Genomic DNA, 26900 nt, shown 5'->3' on the forward strand with positions numbered 1-26900 from the left:
AATGAAGTTAATTCAGCCAGCGCTCATACCTGTATTTACATCCTGTTTTCGGTCGAAGTCCACAGTAGTCGATTGTCAAGTTCTCCACTGTTGCTTAGTTACCTATGATCACGTGCGTGAACTCGACAATCGACTACTGTGGACTTAAACTGAAAACAGGATGTAAATACAGGTATGAGCGCTGGCTGAATTAACTTCATTTTTATTCATATCTTTCACATCTACTGCAGTCAGATTCACCGTGTTCACTCTGAAGGTATCACTCAACATGGCTGGGCACTTGTAATGACACATCAAGGATGTTAAAAGGCTAAAAGCAGGATTAAAACTTGCCCCATTGAAGTCAACAGGGTGCAAATTTTAAAAAGAGGATAACACGGTGTAGGCAACACCGATTTTTGTCGTTGTTCTCTGTACTGACAACATGCCAAATTTACAAAAAAATAAGCTCAATGTTAAAATTGACTGCAGTTCTCCTTTAAGGTTACATTGAGGAACAATGGAAGTAAATGGGGCCAATCTGTAAACATTAAAATACTCACTGTTTCAATAGCATCGCCACAAGATGTAAACGATATACATGTTGGCATGATTGTAGTGTGTCTTGTAAAAATCACTTTTCTGTGTAGTTACATACAATTTTATAATTTTATTGCAATGACAACCAAACTGCATATATCCTAAAACCCTTAATTGGCTGTAAAGAAAGAAAAGAAAAGATTTATACCCCTTTACAGCTCAAATAACATGGAAGTTTTAACAGAAGAGTTAAAGTCGAGAAGAAACTGAAATAGTGATTTACTGTACATCCAATTGAAACGGATTATTAAGAAAGAAAAATGTAGGGCGGGGATTTGGTTTAGTCTATCGAGTGTTGATTGGATGGAGGCAGATCTGAATGCGAGCTTGCGGTCGATTGTAAGAGGCGGAGTTTATCCGGACGAAATGATTGGGTGAGTCTGGCATACGTCACAAGAGAGACGTGTCATTTCATTGGAAGATCAAGTTCTGATATTTTATTAAATTACAACATCAAAAATGTACAAAAATAAACATGCACAGATGAAGGTCTAAAAGTGCCTCATCGTAACCTTGATTTTGCGTTTTATTCTTGTTTTTGTTAAATTATTTTAAATAATTCTTTGCTATTCAACATTATGCCACCAAATGCTGTCGACCGTGGTTAACCTGTGTTGAAGCCATAATATTCCTTTAAGAACCGAAGAGATCAAATCAGCACCACCCGAAGCTCCTCTAAAGCCTTCTTAACACATACGCGCCCGGGGCTCGCAGTGCAGGGCGGGTTGTATCGAACCCATCCCGTCAGGATCTGTTAGCGGCCGCTGACAGCTCCCTGCACGCATTAAGCATTAATACATCCAGCACTAACACATTATCACTGCACTGTCAGAGAGGCGGATCAGTGGAGGTTTCTCTTGCTGTCTTCACTTCCTCTCAATACGTTTATGCCTTTTTCCCACTTATTAGTCAGTCGTAGGTCCTATTATTTCTTACTTCATTCCTGCCTCTCTTTTCTCATTGTCTTAACCTCTTCAGAGCAGGAGAAGAGCAATTAATTGGCTGTGAGAGACATGTCCAGTTCATCAATGGGTAACTATAAGCTCCGGCTCTTTCTTCAGGATACTGTATTTCCATCCCTGAAAATGAGCACTAAAGCACAAGAAGGAAACGACTCATCTCCGTGACGACCCCAGCGATTCGTAGCCTTTCGGTTTGCGACGCTGGTCACATTCAAACAGCCAATTTGCCTGCTTGTCTCAGCCTGAGAGGGCAGCTTATCTGTGCTAACACAGCGGAGAGCCGCATACGCACCTTATACCGGGCGGCCTTTTGCATTTTAATCAGCTCATCCTTTTCCTCAATGCTCATCAACTCTCAGCGACAATAGGTGGAAAAGCTCCGACTGTTATTTAATGGGTTCGCGGAGGCAATTCTGCGTGCTGTCACAAAACAAACAGAGCGCCACTGAGAAGGAAGCTGTTTATGCGGATTGTCTGACTTTTCTGAATGTGTACTTTCTGACAGACGCAGCAGAGCTGATTTAAAGAACTGCTTTTCATCAGACTGATGAAATCAAATGTCTTGGAGTTTTGGCTTTTGGGGAGGAGGCCAATCTGTTGAAGTGGAAGTAATGAGTCAGAGCACAGTTGCCATTAGTTATGACTATGAAGATGAAGAAAGTACCAGAATGCGTCAGTCAGTCTAAAGGCCGTCATACTGAACAGACTTGTTTGTTATTTTAGGGAAAATATATATATACTGCATAGACGAGAGTGGGGTCACAACTTGCAACATGATAGGGATGAATCGTTTGCAAAACATTTTATTTACATTTAAATAAAAAAAATTATTGAAAATATATTTTCTAATAATGTATAGACTGTGAGGATGCATTTCTACAGTTTTTTATATTTTCGTTTTTTTTTTTTTTTTTTTTTACTGTACATGTACATTTATGACACTATACTTTGTGTTATATTACCTTGGCATTACATTTAAAAAAAACTAGCTGCGGGTGTTTCACAAATTTGACATCGTTCTCTCTACTGCCCACTGTAATCAGTCTCTTGACTGAAAAACAAAACAAATTAGAACTGTTAAGCGAAAAAAAAAAAAGTTTTTTTTTTCACTTTTGGAAAACTAATTAGAGATCATAGGAATGCAAAATAAATAAATAAAGTAGTTTCCATTGTCTGCTAAATAAGTTTACCCAGCTATGACAACTTCCGCTTCTGAGAAGCCTGGAAATGTGAAAAGGATCAATTTGATGATTCTTTTTATTAATAATATTTTATATAATTTTTATTTATATTTATAATATTTTTAGTTCCAAGCATTCTAATAAAGAATAAATAATGATGTACATTTAACTGAGATCATATTTTGACTATTTAATTGTATTACAATAGATGTACCAGGTGTACAATACTGGTCAAAAGTTTGAAAACATTATTATTTTTAATGAATTTGAAAAAAGTCTCTTATGCTCATCAAGCCTGCATTTATTTGATAAAAAAATACAGAAAAAAACCCCTGTAATATTGCAATGTAAAATAATGGTTTGATGAGCATGAGATACTTTTCCAAAAACAAAAAATAGTAATATTTCCAAACTTCTGACCGGTACTGTACATATCAGCGCAGATGTTGGGTCTTCAAATATGATCTTGGTCAAAGAGGGGCCTTGAGTCAAAATGCTTATGGACCACTGTACTAGACTTTTGTACCGCACTGTATCGCTCATCTTTCCTTCAGCATTGCTACAAAGTGTAAAAATGCTGCCTGTGTGTGGATGTTGAGTGTGTATTAGCACTTCCCCCACACAAACATTCACAATGAGTTTTTTGGAAGTACGACTGGTTGGTTAGTTAGCGAGCCCAGGCTGATGAAGTGCGAGGTTCAGACGTGCAAAGACGAGGGAGGCACAGTCGTCTTTTTTTAGCGAGGGAGAGGAGGGAAAGAGAATGAACACTTTGATCATACAACACACAAAAGCGCCACTGATCTCATCCTTACGATGCCGCTTGCCAGGTTTATCACATGCGTGTGAGTGGGTTTGTGTGTGTGTGTCACTGCAAAATTGGAGCGTGGTCCTTAGAGAGAGGCAGAAACCTTTAATTAAACAAGTGGGTTCTCTTAGCAGATTTACACAAAGTAAAACCCACAAATGATGGCGGAGACTGTAGGCTGATATGACGCACGGGAGAGGTGAAAACAGGGACGGAGATAGTGAGAATGATTTAGAGCCGATAGCATTTGTGGGGACGGTCGGAAATGAAACTAGCCCCCTCTGAAGTGACACGGTCCGTTCACTCTTCAGCGTCTCAGTGTTTGTCAGTGCCTCATGAATATGTATCATCTAAATAATAATGATAATAATCAAATGATTATCAAAAATAGAAATGTACTAATTTCAGTTAAATCACCCTGGTGGATTACAAATTAAAACTTCCACTTTTATGTCATATACTGGCTTGGCTTGATACTGGCTTTTACTGGCTCTGGAGTTATTGCGCACTATAGTAACTGCAATAGCCTACTATAGTAGGCTAACTATTATGCGTCTCGTGTTTTTAATAGCAAAACGGCGTTCTGTGTGATCATCCCCTTACACCTGTCAATCAGACATCTTTTTTTTTTTTTTTTTTTTTTTAAGCTAAAGTGCTTCTCTTAATCCAGGAGGATGAAGAAAACAGCTTAGCATTTAAAGATATTTTGTAATAAATGATATCACACAGTTTGTCTGTATTTTGGTACTAATGTGTGAATGGTATCTTACTAGTAAAAAGACAGAACGCTGTTCTTTGTGTGAACAGCACGTTTGTGTATTTATGATACTTCTTGACAGCCCCAGCTCTCATTCACTTTCATTATATGAAAAAGAGTGGCCAGGATTTAAGATCTTTTTGTGTTCCACAGAGGTCAGACGAGTTTGAAACCACATGAGTAAATGATGACAGAAATTTCATTTTTGTGTAAATCATTTCTTCAACTTCAGTCCTGAGTGTTGGAATGTTTAATAAGAAATAGACAAAGTCTTTTGCAGAAAAAAACAGGGCTTTCTTATTTTCAGAGTGGAAAAAAGCTGATTATGTCCCTCCAGCATAAGGACGGGTACGCTGAAGCATAGCAATTGAGAATGTTTTGTGAATGCAAAGCTTGCTTGAAATGGTCCGTGGTGAATTGGAGTGACTTGTTTGTACACTCACCCAGCTGTGTCCAAATATTCAAGTCTGGGGTACTGAGCTGTTCTTCAGCCCTGGTTAAGCCACTTCACTCTGCCATCTGTATCGACACGGGGCACGTCTGAGCCGTGCCGAGGTGCTGGGAGGCAGTTCCTTATTTTAACCCAATTTTATCTCAGTAATAGCGTGGATGTTTGGAGCTCACTCTTGAACTCCCACCTTAAACAGAACTTAGTATGAACATAAGCTAGCCAATTGCTCGAACACAACCAAAAGTGCATCATGAAATAAGCACTGCTTGCTAAACCTCAACATTAAATATAAAATGTTGGCGCATAACACATTCTGATTCATACTGTACTGGATGTATGAATAGGTATCAGCGTACTGTATAAAAGTTAAGGATGATGGACTCTTTTGACCACGTAGCAACACACTATTATGGCATAAAATTTTATGTAGGCATTTTCTCTATCTCTTGTTTTTCAGCCCTGAAGGACCCATGCAGTGAGGTGACCTGTAGCTTTGGCAGCACCTGCATCCAGTCATCAGATGGTCTGTCCGCCAAGTGCATGTGTCCTCTGAGTTGTGAGAACGTCCCTAAGCACATGGTGTGCGGCAGCGATGGCCTGGACTACCAAAGCGAATGTGAGCTCCACATGAAAGCTTGCGCCACCCAGAAGAACATCCGTGTGCATCACCAAGGCCGCTGTGGTGAGTCTGTGAAGCCTTTAAATAGTCAGTAGCTGACTATATGGATGTATATATGTATATATATATATATATATGTATATGTATATGTGTGTATGTATGTATATTTATGTATATATATATATATATATATATATATATATATATATATATATATATATATATATATATATATATATATATTAGGGCTGCACGATTTGGGGAAAATGTCATATTGTGATAATTGTGGTCAATATTGCGATTACGATTGCGATATGCGATATAATAAACAAATGGTTTCATGAGTCAACTTGCTTGGTTCTCAAGGAAAATAAATGCACACACAGATTAGTGATAATCAGCCTAAAGAAAAAAGTTATTTAGTCAAGAGCAGTGAGTGTTTTTCTCTGTTCCCTTTGTTCTTTGATTAACTTTAGCGACAGATTATTATTATATATTTTTTTGTGCATTTTAACAAGAACAAAACATAATTTACATACAAGAGTACATATAACCATACATGTCAGGGGTAAAAAAAAAAAAAAAAGAATAACTTTAGGACAGATATAATTAGTGGCTACTCTGTACTGTCCCTTTAAGACCAGCCGCTGTCAGAGACGCGGATCTCACACGCGCTCCGGTACGTTCACACGGGGCGTCAGCGTCAACGCTTGACGGAAGGCGTGGCTGAAGTTTGGCACTGACGCCATGGTCATAGCAGCGTCAGCCAATGAAATTAGACAGGAACTCAAATTTATCCTCAGTTTGCTGCTCTTGAACAGGATGAACGTGATTGGCTGCCGCCTGGCTACTGTATTTGCATAGAGCGATCCTGATTGGCTGACGCTTCCGTCTGCGGCGCTTCACTGGCGTTGCTCGCGGCAGAAGTTGAAAAATTCTCAAAAATTCTCTTATGAAGACACTCGACAAAAAGACATTTTGGCATAATTGTGTGTGTAATTGTTCGTTCAAGCTCGAAAGAGAACTGTATTCTGTCATGCTGTTTTGTGCGCACGAACGATATTAGCGCGAGTCTTTCTGTCTGTCACAGTCAGGACATTCACAGGCAGCACGTTCATTTTGGCATACATGTGTGTTGTTCGTTCTACCGCTAAAGAGAACTTGATACTGGCGCGCGTCTATCTGTGTGTGTGTGTGTGTGTGTGTGTCTGTCAGGAGGACATTCACAGGCAGCTCGTTCTTTTATGTCTTATCGCTCATGAATGGTTTAAAAGCATTTGCATTAATAAGTGCGTTAACAGTGCTAATTTGTTTATTTAATATAAAATCGCAGCATTTTGCGTCATATAATCGCGTAGGCTTGACATCGCGATTGCGATACGATTAATCGTGCAGCACTAATATATATATATATATATATATATATATATATATATATATATATATATATATATATATATATACATACATACAACCATGTTAAATTCAGTGTTTGTTTGTTTTTGTTTTTGTTTATTTATATACAATATGTGTGTATGTATGTATGTATGGTACGTAACATTTTATTCCATATTCCAAAAGAAAAGATTTCAAAAAGTTACAAAGCCCCTCATTTAAGAAACTTTGATATTATGGTATTAAATTAATTATTTGCATTACATTACATTAAATTACATTAAGTTAAGTTAACAAGTAATGCATTTCTTGTTATAGTAGTTGAAAGAAGTTCTGTGATTATGTAACACATTACTTCTATTACATTACCCCCAGTGTGATGTTAGATTTTGAATGCTTGTTATAAAGTGTTGTGGATGAATTTTGAGTTAAAAACTCAACAGATCAATTATTCCGCTGAAAGCTCCCGGCACGTCACACCTCGCCATGCTAGCTGTCTGGATTCTTGAGCTCTTCTTTGATTAAATCCTCACTGTTTCATGTTAGTGGAGAGTTTGAGTCATGGGGACAGAGTGCCGTTCATGAAAAGCCCTCTTCCCACCCTGGAATGCCTAATGACATTTCTCTTCCACACTGTCTGACTAGCTGTCAGATTCTTTTTTCAGCTTATTCCAACCGCCCCCCCCCCCCCCCCCTCTCTGACATTTCAGAGTTTTATTTTGATTTCTTTTATTCGTCTGTTCTCATGAATTACAGAGGTTAAGTCCTGCGTTATGTCTCCCTATATGTGTTCTAATGTTTATGGACATCTGTACGCTGCACTCTCAGATCATTAGGCATCTTCAGTTTTTAGGGATCAGTTGTTTCCTTATTGCTTATCGAAGATCAAACTCTCCCTCTTATTTAAACTTGCTGTTTTTTTTTTTGTTTTTGTTTTTACCAGGCATGGTGGTTTTATCTTGTGTAGAATGCAGAGTTGTTAGATGATCATCAAGCTCCTTTCTGAAGTGTCTGAAGTGCAAATATATATAAATATATATAATATTTCTTAATTTGTATTGTTGTCTTGTCAGTTAAAGAAATATCAATTTACTTATAAATATTCAGAGAGTTTTCGTCTTAAATTAAGTACATTTACTTAATTGGCATTGGAATAGTTTGCAATGCACAAATCTAAGAAATATTAGAGAGGTTTATGAAGTGTTTTATGGATGTTTATGGAAAATACCAGTTAAGAAGATGCTTTTTGTTTTATATATATATATATATATATATATATATATATATATAATTTTTTTTTTATTTCTATTTTTCGGAAAGAAAGGCTTGAGTCTTGTCTGTGTGACATTGTGGTGTATCCTGCGGCAAAGCGAGGCAGACAGACTGAGAGGGAATTCACCTCTTGTAAATGATGGCTCTCTGGGCAGCAGGGCTGGATGAATGCCTCGGGTCCCTGAGGAAGTGTGGAGTATGTTTCTCAGTGGAGAGTGTCTTTCAGTTTAATCCCCATGGGAGTACAAAGCACCAAGGAGGACAGAGAGCAACTCTAAATCTAACTTAGAGACACCATCCTTGCGGTTACTGACTCTCTGATTCTATCATGCAAAAACAGCCAACACATACAAATGTTATTTTTATCACTGAGGGACACCCCATTGACTTTGGTATTATTTTAAACATTTGACTCAAATATGTGAAAATTATGTCATGTTTTACTTATTGTGTTAATTATTATAAGTAAGCATCCTTAAAAGAGGATGAATTTACTTGAGAAGCAATAATAATAATAATATATTTTTTACTTTTTGTTTCAGGAAAACATGTAAACATTCTAAATATGAGATCATTTTGGCTTCTTGACAAGATTAATTTTGAGTAACATTTAAGTAAATGTATCTTGTTTTAAGGATATTTTTTCTAGAAAAGAAGTCAACAATATGATTAAGATAAAAAAAATGTTCACAAAGAATAGAGGAACAAAACAAACAAACCCACAATCAATTGTACAGCAGGACATGGGCCACGGTTATTTCTAAGCACACTTAGAGGCATTTTTGGCCGGCTCTGTATACACATTCATCCCTGTAAACTGTGGTTACAACTACTGTTCCTCCAACACATGCATTAAGGTCTTGGCCAGCAACCGTCAGGCACACAGATACAGGAGCAGGACTAATGGAGCGGCCTCATACACACTCCCTGCTGGAGCGCGGGGCTCAGTGTGTCTGGCTAATTACAGACACCCCTGCATGGCACTGTTAGGCAGCGATGTACTGAATGCTGGCTCCAGCCAGCCTCTCTTAATGGGAGCTAATGGTTTCTCCAGTGGTAATGGCTGGCTTGCGTGGCGAGATGTTGTTGGAGTTGCTGCCCGCATTGTGCTGGACCCTTTTGGTCGAGCTCCACACTACCCTCCCTTGAGAGCCGTCCTATTATTGTGTTAGTATACACCAGTCCCTGACCTGCATGGCATCAACACTTCCTTCAGCACGCCTCTCTCCCTGATATTTTATGTCCAATGCATGTGTCTTTGTTTTTAATTCAGAGCCTAAGAAATATTGAGCTTGATTTGTGTGCATTTATGATGGGTTGCTACCAGACTTATCAATTTATAGTGTAATCTGTTGGCTTTGTTCTGACAATCCACTGGCTACACTCCTAAAATAAAGGTTCCAAAAGGGGGTTCTTCTCAGCAGTGTCATAGAAGAATCATTTTTTGTTCCCCAAAGAACCTTTCAGTGGATGGTTCTTAAAAGAACCATTTATTTCCTTGTTGTCGATAACAAGTCTAAATAATTTTTTCCACTAAAGAACCTTGTGCAATGGAAAGTTTCCATGAATATTAAAGGCTCTTCGTGGAACCATAGGTGCTAATAAAAAACCTTTAAGTGTAGTTCATTATGTCGTTTCATATATCCCTAGTGTGTATGTGTCCATCTGTGTGTTATTTGCTTTCATGATGTCTCTCTATCTCTGTGGCTTTGCCTTCATTTCCCGCTTATTTTCTTGTTCCCTTTATTTGCCTGTGTTTCTTCCTCTCCTCTAGATCTTTGTTTTGTTTATGTGTTTTGTCTTTCGTTTCTAATTTCCTCTGTCCTTTTTGTATCTGTCTCTCTCGTCCTTTTTTCTCTCTGTCTCCGCTCTACTTTCTCTCCCACGATTGTATGACTTGCTCGCGGCTCTGCATTGTCTTAGAACAACACCGGCTGATAAGTCCTTTGTGTTGTCTTGTTTCTGAAAGTGTGGAGGCTGCCGAAACTGTCACACTTATTTCAATAACCATCATGGCATTTCTATTACAATTATGATCTTGCCATGCAGGGCCAGGGCCTGAAGCCCCCTTCAGCCACAAAGACCCATCAACACCCACATACTCATCACTCCCGTCCCATCAGCTGTCACTCTTATCTTTTCACATTTCACTATTTCTTCTCAATAAATGACATTCCACTGACAACAGCTCCATCAATGGTGCCTAGAAGATGCTTTGAAAAAGAACATTCTCGTAAAAAAAAATGCCATTGTCAGATCTGTGGCGTGTAGATAGAGCATGTGTACAGATATCAGAAAATCTGGTCCTAAAGGTGTGCTGTCATAATGAGTCTAAGTCCAATAAAATAAGTTAAGATCTTCAGGAAAGTTACATGCACACTGCCGGGTTGTTAAGATTTTTTATTTCTGTTATGGTCACCTTATTTGATCAAAAATACAGGAAAAAAGTGAAATAGTATTACAAATTAAAATAACTTTTTTATTTGAATATATTTTTAAATAAAAATCATTCCTCTGATGGCAAAGCTGAATTTTCTACAGACATAACTACAGTCTTCATTATGACATGATCCTTCAGAAATTATTATCATCAATTTACTTGTGCTCCTTAATATTTTGTGAAAGTCATGAACATTTTTTCAGGATTATTTGATGAATAGAAAATGAACAGCATTTATTTGAAACAGAAATCTTTTGTAACATTCTAAATATGTTCATGTGGGCGATGAATGTTCGAGTTTGGCTCACTTCACACTTTTCTCCCCATTATTACCATTCTTTTTTTTCTTTTTTCCATGAAGTTTTGCAATGAAATGTGTTTGTTTCCATCTGATTTGAATGTGATGACCAAGAAATACTAGTAAAACATTGGACATCTTTATAATATGTATACATAGTTCCCACAGGCCAATTAATGTCACGTGACCTCCCCGGAGACGCCATCTTTGATAGCATAAGCTGCTGTGTTTACAAAGTTTTACAAGCAAATTTCGAATATTTCTTTCTGTTTATAATGTTACGAAAATCATGAAGAGACAAAGTGACAGAGATTATAAAGAGATTATAAAGAACACAAGACAGAGAGAGGTACAATGCGAAAATTTCAGTCATAAATGGCGTGGATCCGTAACTTATGCGCTAACTCTGTCTGTCTGTCTGTCTGTCTGTCTGTCTGTCTGTCTGTCTGTCTGTCTGTCTGTGTGTGTGAGAGAGAGGCGCGGGCGCGATCGAACAGTGGAAACAATGTTGTTTTTGTATGTTTTTAATACCTTGTCATTTTGTTCATACAGGACATCATTCAAACTGCAAAGTGTTAACTTATATTTGTGTACACTCGCAATAAACCACAACATTGTGCACCTGACACAAAGTGCTCTGAGCAAATTCTTGCGTGTTTTGAGGGAGTTTCTTTGCTGTTTATCCTTGCCAGCCATAACCTCCGTCGTTGTTCTGACAAAAGCTTAGTTTTCTCACATTCATGAAGTCTAATGACGGGTATACTGTCAAATCCAAATTTAACTGAACCTCCGGCACGATTTGAACATCCATTGACCCAGCAGGAGATGACCATATTCACCTTTTATCACGAAATTAACTCGTTTCAGCTTCTCCTTCTATTGTTCTGCCCACAACATGGCCACAGAAATGGCGCCGGGTCGGCAAATGCCCATATGTTGTGACGTCATGTAGGAACTATGTATAGAAAGTACTCTACTAATGGTTAAGAAATTTGTCATCAAATGCAGTAAATACTCTTGACAGTTACGCAACTTTGGACACAGTTAATAGACCTTATTCAGAGCAGCGCCATGACAGGTATGAAAGTGAGGCTGTGAGGGATAGACTTGCCGTGTTTCCAATGGCATCCGCTGTATAAAGCTCATAGATTACTTACAATCCAATTTCCACAGCTTATATTGTCAGGAGTTTTTTGTCAACTGAAATTTCTTGGAAAGATATTTTTCCAGTGTTTCATGAGCAGAACAATCCAAAAACACATTAAATAACAGTACAGCCCATTGAAGAGATGCATGTCTGTCCCTCAGCCTCGCTTTCATTCCCATTAAAAATCAAAGATTGCGCTGCTGTGAATAAGGTCAATAGAGAACAAAGTCTAGTACCCCTTCCTTAATGCTTGATCATGCTTTATTTTTAGCATTGGTATATTTGTTTAGCCAGCTAACAAATCTGATGATCTGCATTATATCAACAAAAGACAATGAAATTATACAAGAGTTATGAATTACCATCTCACGTTTGATACATATATAATACAATGTATCATAATACAAGCTGATCCTATTTTTATTCTTGGTCTAACTCAGTTTTTTTTTCTTTTCACTTTCATCCTCAGATCCTTGCAGTGACACTCTGAATAGCGTGAGTATCGCCTGTCGGGTGAACCCAAAAACCTACAAGCAGTTTACCTTCTCCCCAGCTGAGTCCTGCCTGCCCGACACTACGCCCATCTGCGCCAGTGATGGCCGCACCTACAATAGCATGTGTCAGATGGAGCGGACGGCCCTGCAGAACAATCTGGAGCTCAAGAAGGTCTATTTAGGCAGCTGCAAGGAGAAAGGTGAGTTCCTCCCAGAACGGAGATGTCGTCGGCTCCCAGGAGCTCATGCTCGTGTCTGATAAAGGAGCCCCACGGCTGCATTTGATTTATTTTGTCATGGCTGTGGTGAGGAGGCTCTGGACAAATTAAGTCAGGTTAGCAGTACTGTCATGCCTACACGATACCAATCTCCACAAATCCAATTTGCCTGTCGGGCTCTGGCAGGTGTATTGTGGCAAGACTGTATCTTCACGGGTGATGAAAAGATCGTCCCTGCTTCGCTCTGAAGCCCTGTGGCAAGCGCAGAGAGAGTGTGTGTTCACCTGTGATAGTGCATGAACAGTGGTTTAGTGTGTATGTGTGTGTCCGTGTCTGAACTGTGTTTGCGCCGTGAGCGATAGTGGTGTTATTTGTGGGCCACTGTTGTCCTAGTACAGAGCAATTGTTTGTGTGCCAGTGTAACTCAAGAAGCGACAGGAGCAGTTGTCTCCGATAAATGTCTTACTTTGTAAGATAAGCAACTTGCATGCTAGCATGTGTTTGGGATCCACATAGTCAGTACATGAATCACTCTTTCATAACGATTTATGTTAATTATGCTTTTGTTTGAAAAAGAAGCATTAACTCTGGGATCTGTTGGGGGTGAATGTGATCTTCAGCCTCAATATCAATCATAAAGCCTTTTTATCTATACTGTTATACTATGCTTGTAAGCTAAGCTGTTAGTTTGCTAAATGAATGCTAAATGAAAACAAAGAAAGAGAAATGTTTAATCTGGTCATGTCTTTGCTAGTTAGCTAACAGCTTAGCCTACTAGTTTAACACATTGCTAACTGGTTAAGAAAGGCTATTTTCGTTAGTTAGAATGATATGTGATAACATGCTACATTTTGGACCAGACATTAACAAACAACTTCTAAAGGGCATAGGTTTCTGTTAGGGTATAGATATTTCACAACACCAGCACCTGGCAACGCTGTTTCATGTGGAGTAAAATCACATGAAAAAAAAAAAAAAAGTTCATGAGATTCCACTCCTATTCCTATAGCTTCCTGTGAGCCCACTCTCATCAGCATGTATGTCACATCCTTAAGATAGGTTGGATAATGCAATCAAACATAAATGAAGCTCAGATTGTACAATAACATAATAGGTCTCTTAATTTACTCAAACAGATGAAAGGCTGCCGTAATTACACACCGCCATGGCCTGTCTGTGACAGCTTAACACAACTTTGAGTGGGAAAAAAAAACACCTCAAATCAATCTGAATGGAATTAGATAATTGATTAAATAATCAGACACGGTAATTAATTCAAAACCCCCTGAGTAAGTCAATATCCGATGTCTGATTGAGCGAGGGAGAAAGAGAGATGCCTGCAGTCAGTGTTGATTAGCACCAAGACGGTTACCGCCGTTCTTCGCGTTGTTGACGCATGTATACGTGTGTATCTGGTCTCCAGGGAGCTGCCCCAACGATTGTAAGTTCAACGCCAAGTGTTTGCTGGAAAACGGAGAGTTCCAGTGTTCCTGCGACCCCATACAATGCGACGGCACGTACAAGCCCCTGTGCGGAAAGGACGGCAAGACGTACCACAATGACTGCGAGAGGAGGCTTGAAGAGTGCCGGACCAAGACAGACATTCCCATCAAACAGGAAGGGCCATGTGGTGAGTGAGGGGAATTATTCCATACAGATGCTTTGCTGTGCGTTCTTGTAATTTTATGTTAGCGAAAAACGCTATTGTTTAATTAGCATTGTATGTCTGCTTGTTATTGGTTATGTCCTGCTGGGAAACTCTTGTGGAAGGTGCTCATTCTCTTTCATTGCCATGACGTTCTCATTCTGCCATCAGCTCTGATGACACATGAAACACTGACTTCATGTTTCATTCATGTCCTCACTCCTCACCCCTCCAGTGCCAGTCGTCCACACCAGTCGTTCAATGTTCAAATGTCTTGTCATTTCCCCCCTTTGTCCTTTTTTGGCTGTTTTTAAACCGTGTTTTTTCTGTTCCAGTGTTGTCTCTCTGTCTGTCTTTGTCTATGTGACGTCTGCTCAGGCCCGCCGCCGGACACACCTCTCATTGCGAGCTGGGAAGAGTTCAACCTCTGACCTTTCTTGTTGGGATTCTGACCCGTGGGTCTCCTTCAGGGGGCCCTCAAAGGGCTGGTTTGATGTCTACTTTCTACCTGTATCTCTTCGTCTGTCTCTTCTTGTGTTTGTTTGCGTGATGGAGGATGGTTGGAGTGGCCCTCCCTGCAGCTCTAGTCCTCATTGCGATATGTAAAGGGGAAGTGAGGTCATGGAGCTCTTCTCTTTCTTCTGAGCGCTGTGTTTGTCTGGATGAGTCTTTTCCCAAAACGTCTGACCCTGTTGTTGCCCCGCATGGATGCATGCATGTAGCCCCATTGTTAGGAGCTATGTTAGTTCCCCTGCTACACCTAAGGACAGAAACAGAATCTACGCAAGTACGCAGATGCAAATGATCTGTCAAAATGTGGAAGTGTGCAGTCCCTTACTTAAAGTACATCTTTGCATTACTGTGGCAGCAACAAACCATATGCTGTTATTCAAAAATGGAAGCAAAAAGCAGTAAAAATCTTAATAAGATCTAACCCAGCAAGCAATAGCCATCATTTCACCGTCTGGGTTGACTATAGACCCGATATAACCCACTTCTAGCCAAAGTGGTCATGTCATTTTTGCCAAAATATCTTGCGAGATGTATGATATTCCATCATGTAAGCAAAGTCAACAGTGACTATGCGTAGCCTGTGCGTCTATTCTTGGGCTTTGGTTGTCTTAGATGTTTATAAAATTTTCACTGACAGCCCAAATTTTGCCTTGTTTTATCCTAGACATCAGAGCTGAGTTTGGACTGCTATTAGATTTTTTTAAACACAAAATTGCTTGCTGGGAAGTTACTCAGCAAGATTATCTTCATATTGTTGCTCCACCGTGAGTATAGAAAATAAATCTCACCATAGAAGAAGAAAATGTATGAAATCGAGCTTGCTTTGCTTGAAGCGTTTGCATACTTGTGTGGCACATCATAGTGCGTACTTCCCTACTATACGGTATTCGATAAGCAGTATGGATGTCTGAATATGCAGGCAAAAAATCCATGCATGATAATTATTTCTCAGAGAATTAATAACCATTTTACTAGTTTTTATTATTATTTCTTACCGCTACCATATGTACTTTAGTCCATACTATGCAAGTACAGATAAAATACATTAAACACCTCAAAATGACTGCAGCAGTTATTACAGAAAGGCTTGAATTGAAAAAAAAAAAACAGGATCTGGACAGTGTGTTAATTATGGGAAGTGAATCCGGGGCTGTTTTGGCTGGGATCAGATTCTCAACACATTTTAACGGTACAGAAATATCCCTCTAATTCTAATTCTCTCTAATTATTCTGAATGCTATACTGTATGTGTCTTACTCCCTGGCAGCACATACTGTATGTCGCAACTATAGTGCTTGATGCATCTTTCCTTTTTCCGCCCTTCTTTCTTCTTTTTCCTTTTCTCACTATCAGCCTCTCTGACTCATTAGGATTGTTTTCCAGTCTTCAGCGAAAAGATGCATAAATTAACATGTAAAGCGGAGTAGTGCTCATGTCTTTGGCTTTATTTCATTATTTCCGACAAAGTAAATGTTTTGGTCCTTTCAGGCTTTCACTGGTGGCAAGTTACAGTATGTTTTTTTTTAAATACATTTATTTACATTTGCATATTCCGCAAACAGAACATTAATTAAACATCAAAAGCTTTGTGGCAGACCTGAGCCAGGCTGACTGCCTTTCATGCTGAGGAAGATATGGAGCATTGATGAGCAAAAGTCTTTGGACACCTGCTCTCAGTTTGATGTGTAAATGCAGAAAAAAGGTTGCTTTGCTTCGTCGTCTTGTTTTGCTTTTGTCACCTTCTTTGTCTCCTCTCTCACACTCTTAGTTAAGTTTCCTCTCTTTTTGTTAATATACATGCAGACCAGGTTTTGCAGGTTAGCATGTTCCCGTAAGCTCTGGTGTATCTTGTCAAGATAGTCGCATAAATAGGAACGCTAACAGCTAGCTTCCTCTAGGTATTATAGACCTCCTTCATTTATAGACAGGGCCCAAGGGAAGTCTAGGTTTACTAAAGTGCCTTTTGGTCCTCTAGAAGACACTCAGGCGTGACAAAGCTCACCTTCCCACAGTGGGAAACGTCTAATGGGCCTCATTTCATACGCTAATCAATAGCAGAGACGCTCTGTTTGTACATGAGTCGTTTCAATCGCTGAGCATGTCAGTACTTTTTCCAGTGTCTGACATGGTTTCATCTGCTTCCCGTTGTCTTTGGAGACAAGCAGAGCTGGGTCACTGTGTCAGCAGCGCTCGTCAAGAGACACGATTCGCTCTAAAATCAAAGAAATGTGTAGTGCTAAGAAAGGTCAACAAGAGATTGCAGCTCATAAGGAAAACAGAAAACACTGTGAAAGTAGAAAGATTTAGTACTAAGGACTGAAGATACACAAGAACAGGCTGTTTCCTCATCTGAAAGTCTATCTGTATTCTGTTGATGGAGCATTAAAACATTGTGCTGTGAACAGAGTTCAGGTCCTATTAATGTCAGTGTGGGTTTTTCTGTCCGTTGTTTGGATGTGTGAGAGACAGCAGATGAGACTAAAAACACCTGTGTCAAAATGATTTGAGGAGTGACAGAATGAAAGAGATCCAGATAGGGATGGACGATTATATTGAGTATTCATAATATGTTTGCAGGGTTTGTGCTGCCAATGTGAAAAAAAAAAAAATTAAAAGCTTTTTATTTTGTCATTAAGTTCATGTAGAGCATGTCATTAGATGACTAAAAGTCTCCATATGGCATTTTTCATACAAAAAATAAATAAACGAAAATATTTTGTTGAATGGGGTACATCATTATGCTTTGCATAACTTTAGCTAGATTACTTTTAAAAACCTTAATTTAATTGTTGCATGAAACATTTTGAATTTGCAACATCCTGTTTAGTCAAATAAATGACTGGGGAAAAATCTATATACACAAAAAGCAAGATTTTATTTATTTATTTATTTATTTTGCCCAGCTTTAAAGTCTTGTGTCTGAGCCTGGGTTCAGATAAATAGATAGATAGATAGATCGATCGCCACCCATGCAGGTACATAGCAGCACAATATATTTACCAGGCTATTTCTGTTCCTCACAGCATCATTTTCATTTACTTCAAATTAAATACAGTGTCTACTCTGACTGAAGTCTGTGAGACCTTGAATGATGATCTTAGTGCATTATCATGGCTCAGCTCCATCCAATGTAATCTCAGAAATCCATAACTCGATGGGTGTGGCGGTCGTAATGGACTCCTAATGATAAGGAAAGAAAGCAGCCTGTTTCTCTAGGCAGAGCTAGATGGATCCCGCAAATGAAGCTGACCTAAATACACACCTGCCATTATAGTCCGGAGGATGTTTCATAGCTTGTGTGAAGTGAACAGACCTTCAGCTTTCTGTCTCTCCCTGTCTGTCTCTCTGTTCCCATAGCAGTAACTCATAAAGACTAACAATGGGCTCAGACTTACTGACAATGTCATTGAGCAAGAGCTCCGTGAAAAGAGGTGCTTCGGAATCGATGCCCCAGGTGACAATGCGCTCTGATTAATATTTATCATTTGCATATTTATTTGATTAGCATCTCTTGCTGAAAACGGCACAAACTTAGATTTTCTTTTTTAATTTTCGAGAAAAGAAACAATAACAACTTAAGCACCCATTGAACTTTGGAGGGCCTAGTGAGATGTGCGTAATGAATCCAATTAGAAGAGTAGATTGAAGAGCCAGGGTAATGTGATTATAATTAGCATGAACCTTTGCACCTCGCTGTGTGAGGAAGGGTTGTATCTGGGTCGCTGTTGTAAGTTGGAAAGCCCTTGTTGGTTTCTGTTATGTGTGTGTTTGTTAGGAGGCTCTTTGTAGAGCATGCTTCTGTAATACACGTCTGCCTTCCCCCTCGTTTCCCCCATTCCCTCCTCCTCCTCTGCGTCTCTTTCTTGTCTGTTCAGAGAGCTATGTGCAATGATTGTCTTAACGTCTGCCAGTGTGACGCCCTTCTGCTGAAGGGATCCATGGATCCCTCTTGCTCTGCACTCAGTTTTCAGCCTCATGTACCATTCATAACTGAATTATGAATGACTTCAAAATTCTAGTTCAATTCCTGAATTTGATGTGAGGTAGCAAACTGGGTGCACAATGATCATTTGAATTTAAAGGAGTAGAATTGAAATTAAATGAAATTTTAAAGAATTATATTCAATTATATTATTTATATACATTATAAAATGTAATTTACCACATACATACATATTAAATACACATAAATGTATATTATAATTTTGATTAATATTTAAATTGTGTACTGTATATATATATATATATATATATATATATATATATATATAAACATTTTATGGAATAAATCTTTTTCAGTGATTTTTAATCTGAATTCTATATAATTATATGAAGTTATAAATAATTTATAAAAAAAAATATCAGTCAGTTATATATTTATTATGTTCAGAATTATTCAATTATTAGCTATTATAGTGAAAATTAATCATTTGTTTTAAAGTAAATTTATTGTGAAAAATTTGAAAATTTAATTTGAAATTTTAAGTAAATTTCACTTATTGTCATTCCAATTCAAATTTCAATTCAAAATCCTCTGTGATTCAATTCAAATTCACACTCATAAATTGAAAGCCAATTCCTATCATCAGAATTTCGCCAAAATAAACAAAGTAAACAAAATAAACAAAGCTTATGCTCACTATCTCATGTTGGACACATTGAAAACAGACAGGCTGTTTTCAATGTGTCCAATATGAGATAGTGAGCATAAGCTTTGTTTATTTTGTCCTCCCTTCTCTATCTTTGTTTCTTGTTCCCTCTCTCTTGCTCGTCTTTCTTGTCCAGTTTCACGGTGTCTCACCTCATCCGTTTCCTCCCTTGCGGTGCTGGGAGAGCAACAGAATTAGTTCCTTGGTTAAATTCTTAATGCGTGGGGAGGAAGAAAGTTTCTATGCCCTTGAAGCCTTTGTTTGGTGATAAGTACTCCTTCAGAAACCAAACACCGCCTCTAGGGGGATTTCTGCTTGTGTCATGCTAATATTTTCTTCTCTCCCTCTTCCTTGCACCTTCTCCTACACACTCATAAATGTTTCCCCTCAAGCTGAAGGGGAAGGTAGGGAACGAAAGAGAGAAAGACTGAACAGAGGGGGACGTGGCGGGGGAAGTCGTTGCTCTGATATGCAGACGCACAAGAAGTGAGACACGCACAGCTTGCCGAAACTCACAAACTCCTCTCATATTGGCAGGATGCGATGGAGCGGAGACATGTAGGAGACCGTTCGTATCACGATTCTCGCACACCCTGTAATCCCGATACGAGGGATGGAGATCTCCATATGCATGAGCATGCATACAGCAGATCGTAGGAATAATTCTCTGCGTTCACACTGTGCTAAACTCACTAACTAAGCTTACCGGCCCCCCTGAAGTGTGTGTTGGCTGACTGTCTGCGCTCTGAAAGCACTGCAAACCAAGTTAAAGAAATCTACTTGGGCTCAAGAGACCGGCTCTTAAAATAGCATGTAACGGATTGTGAGATTGTGAGTGGGTGTGTGCCTTGGGTGGGCGACGTGTCAGGATAAAGCATGAAGAGAAGCTGTCACAAGAGGAGAAGCCTGTGCTAATAGTCCTTAACATTGTGTTTCAGTGGCAATAGTAATTAAACGCTACGAGAACGAATGTATAATATGATACAAATTGTGGTGTGAATGTAGAGCAAGAGGTGGAGCCACATCACACATTATATAACAGCTCACAGAACCGCCAGGGTCGGAGGTGTGCGGAGATTCTCAGACCTGATCACGGCAATTACTCGGCTCTTCCGAGTCCTGCTATTTCTTCACACCTTATTAGGCCTGTTTTTCCACATACTCTCACTCGCAAGCTCCTAATTAATGTACTTCGCCATTTTACAGCGGCGCTTTCTTTTTCACTTACGCAGCTTTCCTTTCTTTTACATGCGTTAACCTCTGAAAAAACTTCAAATGCTCCCGTTTCTATGTGCATCGCGTCCCAGTGGCAGTCTCGTCGAAGCATATGGCTGTCATCCAGCTTACAGCTGGAGTCCTTGAAGACTGGCACTGCAGCACAGGCCTCGGGGATGGCAGCCCACTATTTCAAAGAGGCTCTGAAAAAGGGCTCATTTTTTACTGAGAGAATATGCAAGCCATCTCAATAACCAAAGCCAGGCTGCTGGAAGTTTTTTTTTATTTTTTTATTATACCAAGTATGTAATCATGGCTGCATGTACTTTACCATTATTTCTAGAACTTTCTCTTCCTTGACTTATTAAATCTGCAAGATTTTTTTTCCCCCATCCCCTAGAGATGAAAAAATGAAAATGAGAAACTGGACGAGCGAACGTTTCTTTCCATATCTTCTTTTTCGTATTCTTTTTTTTTTTTGTATAAGGGAGAGCTATTCTTTCATCTTTATAAGGAGACAAAGGGTGGCTCGGGACAAAGCATTATCGAAGGCTGCGGTTCGGGTTTTAGGATCCGTGCCTTGGGAAACGGGTCATTGAAGCGTTTTGAAGGCCATGAGGGCTTTACTGATAGGCCTGATCTCGTCGTCTTCCAGCTGGGCGTTTAGAAAGCACAGATGGAGAGGCGCTGAGAGAAGAAATCTGGAGGAAAAGCCCGCTTTTAAGGCCTGCGAAATTAGGCACCGATCCACTGTTTACACAGTTACGTGCCAGTTCAAGCCGTATTTTAAGCTCTCGTTCTCAGCAGAGAAATCAATAGCCGGAAACGTTCTCTTAGAGGAGCTTCTACTGTACGACACTTTTAGATTGGCACAGGAACACAGTGGTCGGGAAGATAACCTGCTTAGTTCACACTTCTGGTTTTATTTTCATTGGCTCGACTGAGCAGTTACAGTGGGTACACGTCTGGGTTTAAAAGAGGTGTGTGTGCGGCACCGCTCGATTTCTGTCATGAAGAACGTGCTTTGGCGTACTAATCAAGGTCTTTTGATCCATGCTGTGCTTCATGTGTGTCTGATATGCACTTCTCCTTGGTTGCTGCCTTCAGATGTGGGGTGGGATTATCGGTGGACGCCAGGAAGAGGTTAGAGAAGAGTTTACATTAAAATCCCCCCCCCCCCCAGCCTCTTGCAGTTCACTAAAGCCTCGAGACTGTCTGGGGGTCTCACTCCTGCTAGTAACATTTAAGCCACAGGTTAAATCTTTAGCTCTGTTTGCTATTGCTAAACCTAGTGAGCTGCCTTCTGTCTGATCAGCTGCCTTCTAACTTAAGACAGCATGCTAACCACCATGGAATCTCGTTGTAACCTATTTGGAGCATTCTGTGCAGTGTGTGCACCACAAAAATGGCACTACACACAATTTAAGTAGGGTTTAATGCTAGCATGCTGCTAAGCTTACACTGATACACTAAGCGTAAAAATGCTTAGAACTCATAAATATTGAGAAAATAGATTTAAAATGTTTTATCAATGTTTGTCAGTATTGAACGAAATTTAAGTTTATCAACGTTTCTCCCGCTTCATCCCCAATCTTGAATTTAGTTTTTCACTTAGCTCGTTGCAGTGCATTCTGGATTGGTCTTCTTTTGAATTTGACTGAAACAAGGTGTCTTACAAGGTAGCATAGCCAAGTTGTCTTTTAGAACAACTTTCACATCCCATTTGAGAACCCAACATCTTCCTAAACTTGTAATGAGAAATGTTTATAAACCAGCTGTTGTCCATAAAAGAGAAGCTCCCTGCTATTTTCCTCCAAAATAAAGCTTGAGGGTTTAATGTTTGAAAAATAAAAAAGCAAAATGAAGAAATGAAAACAGCCGTAAATATAAGCATTGTAATTTTACAGTTGTACTATAAAATAAAATATTTTAAACACTCGATTTGTAATTTTACAGATAATTATTTCAATAGTAATGTTTCTTTTGTTTTAATATTTGTATTCAGTAATAAAAAACAATAATTATTATTATTATCATTATATAACAATAAAATTACTGCTATTATTATTATTGTCAAATTGATATAAAATATATTTGATTGTTGATATAAAAAAAAAATGTTTTAAATCACATTCAGATTTTTTTCCAGAAAAATTACTTTCCCCACAAAACTAAACACCCTAACTAGCATGCTTGAAAATGTTGCCTCTGTAAGCAACTCACTGTTTTGGAACGAATCGTCTCTCTTCCCCCTTGTAGATGCTCAAAATGACATTAATTTCTTTTTTCATTACTTTGTCCTTATTTGTTCCTATCATATTGGAAAATAATGTTATTTTTATGGAGCAGGACGTATTTGATTTATCTGAAAGCGTTATGATAGCTGTTTGTGTGCGATATTAAATGTATCTGAGTGTAATATTATTTAGGAATGATAGCATCTAATCCTGGAATAAATTACTGCGGTGGTCGCACGCACACACACACACACATACATTCCTAAAACAAACATTGAAGATGGAGGGTTTCTAATTTATATGTACACACATGTCCAAAGACACAATCACAAACAAACAGACAAAAACACGCAATCTTCTACATACACACTCTCATACGCCGACCAGAATGCACCTGCAAACATTTGCCGTCACCCTGTCATTTTACTTCTCACACAATACTGAGTGAGCCTGAAGGGCTGGCCTTTATTTTGACATGTCTTTAATCTTAAAGTGCAAACATATCACGTTTGCTCCTCTAGCCTTTCTCGACTCTCCACTATGAAGCCCAAGCATACAAATGTGCAACACATTGTTTATTTGTGTATAAAAAAAAACTGCTCATCTAAAAATGTAAAATTGTGCAACATTTACTCGCCCTCATGCCATGCCAAATCTGTATGGCTTTATGTACAACACACAAAAAAAGATTTAAGGCAGGATCTTCACATTGTTCTTTTCCATACAATATAAGTTATCAAACTCCATTGTGTGGAAAAGAGCAGTGCGAACATTCTGCTTAACATTTTCTACAGGAGAAAGACCGTCATGTTTGGAATGAAATGAGGGTAATTCCTTTTTACAGAATCTCCCCCAGAAACCTCCTCCATTCTCTCTGTGCATTTTTTTTAACCTGTTTTTATAAAACTTCCACCTGATTGGGCGAAATGAGGCCTTATTTGGTGACGAAAGATTTCTCCTCTAGAGGATGGTGAGCTGTGCTGGTTCACTGCTGACCCACTTCTTCTTTCTCATTCTCCTTGTTCTCTTTCCCTCTGTTCACATCAGAAACGGGGCTTGTGCTCGGTCCCACTGTCCCTTGGCCCTCTGTCTGCTAACTGCAGCAGTTAATGAACTTACTGTGGAACTACTGTGGCACCGCTGAGAGTCCCAGCTACTCTCTTTCATGTTCATATTTCATATCTGTGCGGTAGCTCAGTGCACTCAATTATTTACTAGAGCACTCCCTTTTCTAGGATGATGCTTTGTGTTTCACTTGTCTGTCTATTTAAAATAAAATAAAATAAAATCTGTCCGTAGTTGAGGGAGTCTAGGTTAGTGATGCATGAAATGAGATGCTAGTAGTTGTTCTGATTGGATGCTCTAATAGGCTGCATGTTTACAGCTCCACTGTGCAGAATGTGTATCTGTTTAGCAAGCGGTGCGTATAACATTTTCTCAGACCATCAGGCATTATTGGTCGAATTTTTTAAATTTGAAAGAAAAAAAAAACATTTTTTAAACTGAAACTTTGAAGAGAATCAAATATTTCTACTAAATCATAGGTCATATACACAATCCAGTTGTTATGGGTGTGAAAACAGCATATAAATTCAGGAGCAAATTGATTAAGCTATTGGATCGTGTGTGAGCGGTATACTCAAAGTCACACCAGATCCTGCAATGTTTGATATAAAGATAATCATGGCAATATTTTGGTGTCCCTCAGGTGTAATCGAGGAATCTTATGTCACATACACACTGCAGTGGTTATGGGTGTGAACACCTCATTTAAATGCAGAAGCGAATCCATTAAGTTATTGTACCATATGTGAAATGAAATCTAGAGTCACTCCGGATCCTGAAATGTTCGATTTAGAGATAATCATAGCAATATTTTGGTGTCTCATGGGTGTAAATGAGAAACATGGATGCTGACAGTTTAACCGTAGGATCTGGTTGTCACTCCCTAAATAGTCAAACGGAGTGTGTACAGAATCCAGATTAAGCACTGACAAGTGGAGTGACATCTGGATTTAGCTGCTTTTACTCTTTCCCCCTCCTCCTTGTCTTTCCCTTCTTCCTCTAAGTTGAATGATAACTTGTTTCTCTGCTTTTTGGGGCAGATCTTAACCTGGAGAGCCCTTGCCTGAAGAAGACCTGTGAGTTTGGAGCCGTGTGCGTGGTGAAGAACAGCGAGCCTGTGTGCGAATGCTCAGATGCGTGTTCGCAGGACCAAGACCCTGTGTGCGGCAGCGATGGGCACACTTACAGCAACTCATGTCAAATGAAGGCAATGGGATGCGCCCTTCAGAAACAGATACAGATGCAGCATAGAGGACCATGTGGTGAGTCCACACACACATTGCTGCCACTCACTCCCTCACTGCCTTTCATCCTCGTCCATCCCCTGCACTTAAGCACTTCACTGATATTTCAAGAGAGGACTGTAATTTTCCTCCTCCGCAACCTTTTTTTTGAAACGATGCACTTAAGTTAGAATTAAAGAGGGCAGCATCCTTCACAGTAATTGTTTGCATGAGTCATGGGTTTTTTGTCTGGCTTTTGTAAGCACACACCAGATAAGTCTGTAGAGAGACATGCTTGCCCTCCAAACAAACGCATGTTTATGTGTGTTCTTCACAAAAGGCTTGTAAATCATTTTCGATGGCTGTCTTTGTGCGTTCGCTTGGGAGGGGAATATTAAGTGGACTTTTTCTGCTAAACTTTTAACACCATTTGTAAAGCCTTTCTTTTTCACCGTCGGCTTAGGTTCAGAGAGAATGAGGTGGAGCTATTGTGTCGACATTTAAAAGAAGTGTCATGTGTTTGCAGTTTATACATGTGTATTAGCTGTGCCTCCAGTGAAGAGTTTGAAATGGAGGCCAGGAGTCATTTGGCAGCAGTAGGATTCATCTCAGAGGAGATCGCTACAGGCCACGGTTGCTCTTTATTGCAGAACCGCCCATCGGGCTGTATATGTTGCCAGATAGTAAATGACATATGAGAGTGATATCTCTCTCCTCACAGGCTTCTGGAACATCAGCTTAACTACCCACAGAGATTTAACCCACAGAATCAGGTTTGGGTGGGGCCAAGCATGTCTGTTTTCATACATACAAGATGAAAACTTAAAACTGATGATTCAGCGCTTGAAAGAAAGGATTTTAGAAATGCTTGAGCTTGATGGGTTTGTTTTGCAACCGCAAGATGTTCCATGTGTACTCATAGAAGATAATAATAGGCTTCCCACAATCATGGAAAACCTGGAAATAAAAGGTAATTTTATGTTTTTTAGATCCTCAAAAATGCATTGATGTAATAAGCTTTAAAAAGTCATGAGAATTTTTTATAGTGCACAGTAATTTAGTTAACATTTGAGATAATTAGCTTTTTAATATTATAAATATTAACTATTATTTTATAAATTATTATTATTTTAAATCAAACAACTGAAAAAACTCCAACAAAAATGATGGTGGTTTGTTTTATTAGCTGGTCTAGATAGTTGATCAGCTGATCTGCAAAATGGTGAGATTGGTTTAGACCTGCTAGATCATGTTGGACAAGCGATTTAGTGATGATAGACCATCTTTGACCATCTAAAAAACAGCACTGGTATTACATAAACAAACTTAAACACTTAAAGAGGATTAACCTGTTTATTCCAGCTGGAAATAATCATTGTATTTTTAAAAACCCACCCATTACAGCATCACAGCGGTGTTGATGGGTCCAGCCCCTCACTGGAGAAGGTGTCAATGGAAAGGGTCAATAAAGAGCAGCTGCAAACAACTAACCATATGAAAGGAAACGTTGTTCATTTAGTTCTGTGTACACAGCCATGCTCTCCACCACAAGTGAATTCTATTATTATAACCGTTAATTATCCGAGCCCATTCAGACCACAGCCTCTGCCTCACTAAGACCCTAGCTGTGTTTGTGTGTATTTGTTCGTGAAAGCTTGCATGTGGGTCGCTGTCGGTAGCAATGCACCCACACGAGTGGGAGTATGATGTGCTCGTGGCCAAATTTCATTTA

At 39.1% G+C, this 26900-nt stretch overlaps 1 protein-coding gene across 7 annotated transcripts in view; it reads left to right on the forward strand.

The window, feature by feature from the left end:
- agrn (agrin) overlaps positions 1-26900 on the forward strand; it is a 242049-nt gene that overhangs the window by 142528 nt on the left and 72621 nt on the right. For all 7 annotated transcript variants that reach the window (XM_081386438.1, XM_081386442.1, XM_081386436.1 and 4 more), the window contains 4 exons: positions 5196-5420; positions 12379-12603; positions 14045-14251; positions 24986-25207. In XM_081386438.1, the coding sequence (XP_081242564.1) occupies positions 5196-5420; positions 12379-12603; positions 14045-14251; positions 24986-25207 (879 nt within the window). The remainder of the gene's footprint in view (positions 1-5195; positions 5421-12378; positions 12604-14044; positions 14252-24985; positions 25208-26900) is intronic.

The sequence above is a fragment of the Scardinius erythrophthalmus genome (assembly GCF_964197995.2).
Source record: "Scardinius erythrophthalmus genome assembly, chromosome: 15".
NCBI classification, from domain to species: Eukaryota; Metazoa; Chordata; class Actinopteri; order Cypriniformes; family Leuciscidae; genus Scardinius; species Scardinius erythrophthalmus.